Source organism: Pseudoliparis swirei, chromosome 19 (assembly GCF_029220125.1).
Source record: "Pseudoliparis swirei isolate HS2019 ecotype Mariana Trench chromosome 19, NWPU_hadal_v1, whole genome shotgun sequence".
Classification (NCBI taxonomy): domain Eukaryota; kingdom Metazoa; phylum Chordata; class Actinopteri; order Perciformes; family Liparidae; genus Pseudoliparis; species Pseudoliparis swirei.
The window spans coordinates 6512970-6520772 of NC_079406.1; the positions used below are offsets into that span (position 1 = coordinate 6512970).

Consider the following 7803-nt stretch of genomic DNA (forward strand, 5'->3'; position numbering starts at 1 on the left):
GTGGGCGGGGCTGAAGCGTAAACAAATCCTCAGGCGCACCTTGACCAAGGGGAACAGCTGATTGGCTTAGAAAACTGAAAGGACCCGTTCAATGTTTAAAGAGAAACTGAAAACCCAGTATTTAATTACACTTTGAATTCCTCCGAATAAATATTTAACTAGAATAAGGGAAACAATTTGACTTCAAGCATTCAACACCAAACCAGTTTTGTTGTATTTACAGTTTTGTTTATTTTTTTATCTGGATGGACAGGAACTCTTTTGCATACATATATACATAATAAAATCTGAACCACAACATTCAACCCAAAATGTGAAGCCGTTTCCTGGATTAGGCTTTAATACGGCCTCAGTGTGGCTCTGTGTAGTCTTTGAGCCCTTAACCTGTGGACATTTTGAGTAAGGTATGGCGTGGAGCGCTATTTCAGAGTCTTGTTCTTCTCCAGACTTTTTTTGTGTTGCTTTCTGGTCAGCTGTGCTGTGCGGTCTGAATATGCTTGGCCTCCAATAGCAGAGCGGGCAAGCTGGACGCCCCGTACTGGAAGGGAGGAGAACAGGAAGCAGTACGCCAAAAAACATCTAATTAGGAAAAAAGGAGTTTGTATAGCCAAAGTTGTACCTATGGCCAAGACACAAGTAACCATACAATAATTTAGGTTATGATTTCCATTATTTTTCAGGTCAATATTCACCTGAATAGAGTGTGTGTGTGTGTGTGTGTGTACCGTCTCTTTTTCTTTGGGGTGTTTGTGTCGGTAGTCCAGGTATCGTCTGCTGAGCTCTCTGAAGTCCTGCAGAAAGGCTTGGCCTCGTCTCAGATCGGCCAGCCGGACCTTCAGCTCGGCTTTATCCTTTTGCATCAGCCACGTCTCCCTCTCCGCCCTGACCAACCACACGCCGCGTAAAGGGATATAAGCAGGATGGGGAACGGAGGTTTTAAATAATAGGTTTTAACACATTTGTTTGTGTCAATAGAGCATTTAGCGGATGTTTTAAAAACTCGTGACTTTTTTTCAAAAGTCCTTTAGTCTATAGACTAACAGTAAATATCTTTTGGGGTAAACTGAGTTTGTAGAAAAAACAACAACTGGTGTGTGTTGTGCATCTGAACCGCCTCTCACCTCATCAGCTCATATTTGGCATCCAGCAGTCTCTGTGTCTTTGTGCGGATGGAAGCGGCCACCTGACACACGGCAACAAGAGCGAAAGCAAAAGTTAGTCCAGGCTGCTATCGGTGCTCCGTAACGGCGGTGCTTGGCGGTGCTTTGAGCAAACACCGGCACGTCAACATGAGTGTCGTCCAATAGCTGTTCAGATATTTCCGTGTGGACCACAGTGGCACAACGACTGACCAAAAACCCACAAATGATGATCAGAATGGTCACACTATCGCCATCCCTCGGGCCTCTGGCGTGGCCAACGGCTGGTTGCTATAGTTACCTTGGCGTTGTCTCTCTTTAGAACCTTGAACTCCTTTGAATTAGAGATCTGTAAAAGAAAAACATACCAGCGAACACATTTGGACATGAATCAGTATTACTCGCTTCTGTTTTAAAATATGATGTTATAGTTTGTATCTTCACATTTATCGGAATATCGCAATTTAAGTAGAGTTGGTGGAGTCTCACCTTTTCCAGCAGCTGCTCTTTCACATTGGAGGAGAAAGAATCAACGGCCAGTTTGACTGCTTTAGACTCCACAGACTCTCTGAAACACACACACACACGTAAACACACTCTGCAAGGTTAGGTCACAGGCTTCTTGTTTGGGTGTCTTAGTTTACCTGTACTGGTCACAGAACTCCAAGAAGGCATCCAGCACCACCTCGGACTCTGTTCCTCCGCCTCCATCATGTCTGCTCCTCCTCTGTTTCTCTCTGCTAGCCTCCTCTGGCTCGGCAGGGGCACTGCCTTCACACGGAAAGTTAAGTAGTTCAAAAAACATCTTTCTCTTGGCAAATAAAATAAAATGACTGTTCACCCAATAACAGATTTCCAAAACCCAATGTTCAGTTAGAATGATTCTTGTACATCATATTATATAAAATAGTGTATAAAGAAAAGGCAACTTTTAAAAGTCCACTTTATGCAAAAAAAGAAAGGTATAAATACACCGACAAACAATGAAGAAGTCTGGATTTAACCTTTAACCAATAAATCGCTTGCTGAGAGTGAGATGAGAAGATTGATACTGTTTAAGTAGCTGTCAGTTTAGCTTAGCTTAGCATTAAGACTGGAATTGCCAGCCTGGGTCTGTCAGGAAGACAACATACGCTTTCCATCTCCTGGGTTCACACTTAATGCACCATGTTCTTCTCTAACCCTCGGAGGCCAAACTGTCCTTGAACAGGGTTGCTGCTCGTCCCCCTGACCTGATGAAGACGTTCTAGTTTTCGGCCCCTTAGACGAAGACTTTCTGCTTCTTCCCAAACGTAAAGCCGTGGCCTTCTTCGGACTTGGCTTCTGAATAAGACAACATGAAGACAAAGACGAATACAGAGTTGAAAACAAACGCCTCGTTTCTCTGGATGCGAGATCCCTGGCTGCAACAATCCGGTAAAGTCAGACCATACCCAACTCCGATCTTCATCCCCCTCCTCCTCATCAGACGACAGAACTCTCTTCTGGGCAGCGTCAGGTTTCTCCCGGGGGAATAAACAAACAGAACATTGTCTCGACATGTTCTCAACGAGTCATCCAAGAAGTTTTTGTGACCTTATTAGCATAACTGTGGCATACTATCGACGCTGCCCTCGTTATTGGAGACAGTAATTGTTCACTTCCTTACCTTCGGTGCAGCGTCACTGGACTTTCCACTTCCTGTTTCACTCCCTCTCTTCTTGCCTTCCTTCGTCTGTTGATTGTCCCCCGGCCTTATTTGGGACACAAGAGACAAGAGGAATAACTTGATGGGCAGAAAGAATATTGGTTAACGGAGTAGAAACGTCCGCGGCAAGTATTTTGTTTGTCTTCTTTTTTCTGAAAAGGGCTATTGCCTCTTCTTACTTTTCTTCCGTTTTTACCATAATCATATATATATATAAATGTAATTAATGACTTGAAATGGGTTTATTTTTTCCTTGCATGAGGGGAAAATTATGAATTGATGAATGTATAAATTTGTCTTGTATACGAGTTGACGTGTTGGTATGTGTCTCGGTCTCTCTCCAGTATTACGATAGAATACAGTTAACCATGTAACTAATTAGTTACAAACTGATATATCTGATTCACTGTTGTATTCGCATTTATTACTTATGCCAATATGGCTCATTTAATCACAATAACCATTAATGTCACCTGTTACATCTGTAATGATGTATGAATACTATTTTGTTCAATAATGTTCCACAGCTTATTTAAAAGCAATGTCTTTATAGACCTACATCATTCATCACGCGCTTTGTGAATGGTGTATTATCCTTATGGTCGACTGAAAAGTGAAATCACCTCGTCCCTCCAGTCATCCTCCTGCTCCTCTTTTTCATCTTTTCTTCCTCTTCCTCCTCCTCCTCCTCATCCTGCTCCGTCTCCTTCCTCTTCACGGCAGCTCCACGCTGCACTACAGAGGTCTTCGCCGTCTGAGGAACTTCCTTTTTCCCAGCTTTGGCTCCGTTCATCCGACTCAACTCCGGGACCTTCAGATCGTCCTCCATGGCCGTGCTGTGCAGCGGGTTACCTTGTGGGTCAGACCAACAGTTACCTGGTTAGCACAACGTTGGTGGTTTGACATTAAGCTGGACTCTGGAAACGAGGCAACTGTAAATACACCGAGAAAAAAGAAAAAAGAGGAAGAAAATGCACAAAGGATCACACGTGGAGTGCGTTTACATGCAATCGAATTATTGGCTTAGTCGGACTGAAATCGAATGATCCGTTTCATGTAAACACCTTTGTCGGACTATGTGCGGTCCGACTTCGATCCGATTAACACCCCTGGATAGCTCGGTCCGATCCAGTTGTTAATTCGACTCTCGCGGCATGTAACTCTGAATTCGATTCGGAACTGGACTTTGCGTCTTTGCGCATGCTCGAGATCCCTCCGCCCTCCTCCCTCCCTCCCATGTCGTGACCCGGAAGTCGAAAGAGACGATAAATTAAATTCTCCGTGTACCTTCGGCGACGGCGTCTTCTCTCCGTTATCAACTCAGCCAATAGCGCCATTTGCATTCGCTGTACTCCTATTAACACCATGGAAGAATAGTAGAGGGATGTAGCTTCGCCTTGCTCTCTGTTCGCCATCTTTCTCGAAATGTTGTTGTTGGTGGTGGTGAAGAGGTCAAGCGGAAATGACTGCATCACCACGAGTTGTAATGAAAACAGCGCCGCCTATCGTATCGGATATGACATGCTTTCGGCCAATGATTCGAATTACTCACTGCCATGTATATTGGGATAACAGCAGATCCCCCAAAAGATAGCATAGTCCGACTAAAGCAAGATTCGAATTATACCATCATGTAAACGCACAGTGTGGAATCTGCTCTGACATGGATTTTGATACAGCAAAATGGTGTAATTGTGGAAGTTGCATAAAAAGGCAAAACACAATTCCTCAAGTTGAGCACACACGTGTGTGTCTCGTTTATTCCGTCACACAAAAACGAATGAACACAAAATGGCGCTGCCCAGATACCAAACCCGCATGGGGCTCGACGTCACAAACAGCAACGCAACACTTAAAGGGACCGCGATCCCGGAACAGTCACACCGATGTGTGTGACTCATTACATTAATAACTGTGTCACGAACTACACCAGGAACAAGGGTGAATTATGATATCACATTCACTACACACGTCCCCCCAGAATTCACCAACTAAGAAAAAGGTCATCGGCGAGGTGGTCGTAGTAACCGGCCATCACGGCTGTGCTTTACAGGGGGTCGAGGAGACACTACTGTGTACCACCATGACATGGGTGTGGGGCCTGGAGTGTGGGAGTTTTGGGAGGGAGGGGAGCAGGGGGTGGGTGCAGAGCTGGAGGACGCCCGCGTCGTGGGGGCTGGGCCAATTCAATGGGCCTAGCAACGTCCAAATGAGCTGGTTTGAGGCGGTCAATGGAGAGTCGCTCCGGTTTACCACCCATGTCCACCATAACATGTTTGTCTCCCGTCTCCAAAACACGGAACGGGCCCTCGTAGGGCGGGCGTAGCGGTCCCCTGTGAGCGTCGTGGCGAATAAAGACGTATTCAGCCGTCTGAAGCCCGGCGGGGATGTGCGACTGAGGGAGGCCGTGATGGGAAGTAGGGACCGGTGCAAAAAGCCTCGCATTGTCCCGTAGCGCGGCCCGCTGGAGAGTGGCAGACCAGGGAACGGTGGAGGGGGGAACAAAATCCCCTGGAACCCGCAGTGGCCGGCCATAGACGAGCTCCGCGGATGAGGACTGTAGGTCTTCCTTCGGCGCAGTCCTGATGCCGAGCATCACCCACGGGAGCTTGTCGACCCAGTTGCTGTCCTTGAGGCCGGCACGAAGAGAAGCTTTCATGGACCTACGAAATCGTTCACAGAGTCCGTTAGCCTGCGGGTGGTATGCGGTCGTGCGGTGGAGTTTGGCTCCGAGGCTCTGGGCCACCGCGTTCCACAGCTCAGACGTGAACTGCGCGCCCCGGTCAGAGGATACGTCCGAAGGGGTGCCGAAACGGGCAACCCAGGTGCCGATAAATGCCCGTGTCATCTCGACAGATGCCAACGATGTCAGTGGCACAGCCTCGGGCCAACGGGTGGTCCTGTCAACCGTGGTCAACCGGTAGGTGAAACCCTGAGAGGAGGGCAGAGGGCCAACCAGATCCACGTTAACATGGTCAAAACGCCTCTCTGGCACCGGGAACAACTCTAGCGGGACTTTAGTGTGGCGATGTATTTTGGCCCGTTGGCACTCGAGGCAAGTGGTAGCCCAGTCTCTTACGTCCTTTTTGAGGCCGCGGCAAACAAACTTCGCCGCCACCAGCCTCTGTGACGCTTTCGAACCGGGGTGGGAGAGACCGTGGATGGCATCAAAGACGCGTCGTCTCCACCCCGGGGGAACGATCGGCCGAGGACCGCCTGTGGAGACGTCACACATGAGCGTGGTGCCGGCTTCTCCAAAAACCACATCCTCTATTTTCAGACCTGTCGTCGAGGTCTACAGGATGTGCACGTCTGGGTCTGTGGTCTGATCCGCTGCCATGTGGCTGTAATCCAAACCAAGATGGACTGCCCCTGCCACCGCCCGTGACAGGCAGTCCGCCACCTGGTTGTCCTTACCGGCCACCTGCTGTAAATCCGTGGTGAACTCGGAAATGTAGGACAGATGACGTTGCTGGCGGGCGGACCACGGCTCGGCCACTTTGGCCATGGCGAAAACCAGCGGCTTGTGGTCGACAAAGGCGGTGAAGTGTCGACCTTCCAGCAGGAAACAAAAGTGTCTGATGGCGAGGTCGAGACCCAGCAGCTCCCGGTCGAAAGTGCTGTCCTTACGCTCGTTAGCGCGCAGCTGGCGGCTGAAGAAAGCAAGGGGCTGCCAGGCCCCGCCTACCCACTGCTCGTAGACAGCGCCGACAGCGTAGTCAGAGGCGTCCGAGGTGATGGCGATGGAGGCTGTGGCTGAAGGATGTGCCAGCATGGTGGCCTTCGCCAGGGCTGCCTTAGTGTCAGCAAAAGCCTTGTCCCTGCCCTCAGTCCAGTCCACAGCGTGCGTGGGTTTACCTTTCAAGGCCTCACTACATAATGAACTTACCGTAATTCTGCTGCAGCCCCTCGAGGAAGCTGGCTCTGTCAATAGAGGACAGGTCCGGGGAATCCATATCATCGGATGCACCTTTCTGGAAATGAAAGCAACAGAGAAAACAACTCAAGTTCCATCATGTACAGTTTGTCGAGCTTTCTTTATACAACAAGATGTAATAAATAGAACACAAATACAGGCACAATGTTGCATGGGAATCCTCTTAGTTGTTGTCACTGATATAAGGACAACACCCCATGTGTATCCCTTTTAGTTCTGTTATTTCAAATCATAGTGCACTTCAACTGGAGCAACAGCTAGTGACCAACTCACCTGACTCTCCTGTTGTGGTTTCGTGAGCATTTGGGCTCTTCTGCCCTTTTTGGCACTGTGGAAACAAACCATCATCATCATCACCATCACCCTCCTCCCCCTCTTCCTCCTCTTCTTCAACCAGATGACTCGGGTTCCTTAGTTGTTGTCCAAACCTCCCAGGGAGCCGTTTAGCTCTGTTGTGTCTATCCTCATAAAGGTGTACTGGTGAGCGTAACGTCATAATCAGCAGGCCAACCATATAACGCAACTTAACGTTTTAATGAAGTTTGTAACTTTACACAAGTGCAGTGTGGTAAAGGTATTGGTTGGGTTTTAATTTGAAATGGATAATTCTCACCTCATTTGAACGAGTCGCTGGCGCGTTTGTTTTGAACACTATTTTGAAAACTCAAATTGAACCAGAAGCCGCTTCCCGCAAAATACTTTCCGGACTGTACCATTCCCGATGAACAGGGAGGGGAGTTGGTACAATTTATAACGAAGTTACTTGCCAATAAGAGAGTTCATGTATTAAACAAAAACGTGTTAGACTTAATTTGTAGTAGTATAGTCTGAATCCAGTTTACCTAAATAATTATCTGCACATACATTTTAAAAAATGATCACACAACTACCCCGAACAAAAACGCTGAAATGTCGGTCCTACGGAAAGCGAAAGGGTTCAATATCTGTTTTGAGGATTTGTAAACAAGTCCCTGGAGTAAATATAATGGAACTACCTCAACTGTTATTACATATTTAAATAGTTTTACCAGAACACACGG

General features: G+C 47.6%; 1 protein-coding gene across 3 annotated transcripts; it reads right to left on the reverse strand.

The window, feature by feature from the left end:
- Window positions 1–113: 113 nt before the first annotated feature.
- LOC130209691 (centromere protein U-like) lies at window positions 114–7463 on the reverse strand. Of its 3 annotated transcripts, XM_056439473.1 has the most exons (13): window positions 7377–7463; window positions 7037–7091; window positions 6716–6800; window positions 3450–3678; window positions 2788–2872; window positions 2573–2641; window positions 2372–2462; window positions 1784–1910; window positions 1629–1707; window positions 1441–1488; window positions 1122–1183; window positions 726–882; window positions 114–579 (listed from the first exon to the last, which is right to left on the reverse strand). In XM_056439473.1, exons 1-13 carry the CDS (start codon window positions 7379–7381, stop codon window positions 238–240), a joined length of 1434 nt encoding a protein of 477 aa, XP_056295448.1. In that variant the 5' UTR covers window positions 7382–7463; the 3' UTR covers window positions 114–237. The 3 variants fall into 3 exon arrangements, with proteins under 3 accessions (XP_056295448.1, XP_056295447.1, XP_056295449.1); XM_056439472.1 differs by lacking the exon at window positions 7377–7463 and having other exon boundaries at window positions 7037–7156; XM_056439474.1 differs by lacking the exon at window positions 7377–7463 and having other exon boundaries at window positions 373–538; window positions 7037–7156.
- Between the last annotated feature and the right edge of the window lie 340 nt (window positions 7464–7803).

Excerpts from the sequence above, each read along its gene's own strand:
- LOC130209691 (XM_056439472.1), bottom strand. The coding sequence starts at position 7,123 with ATGGTGATGATGATGATGGTTTGTTTCCACAGTGCCAAAAAGGGCAGA. Across the intron at positions 2,873-3,449 it reads AGGATGACTGGAGGGACGAG|GCCGGGGGACAATCAACAGA; the intron begins GTGATTTCACTT and ends GTCCCAAATAAG. Across the intron at positions 2,642-2,787 it reads CCAGTGACGCTGCACCGAAG|AAACCTGACGCTGCCCAGAA; the intron begins GTAAGGAAGTGA and ends TTCCCCCGGGAG.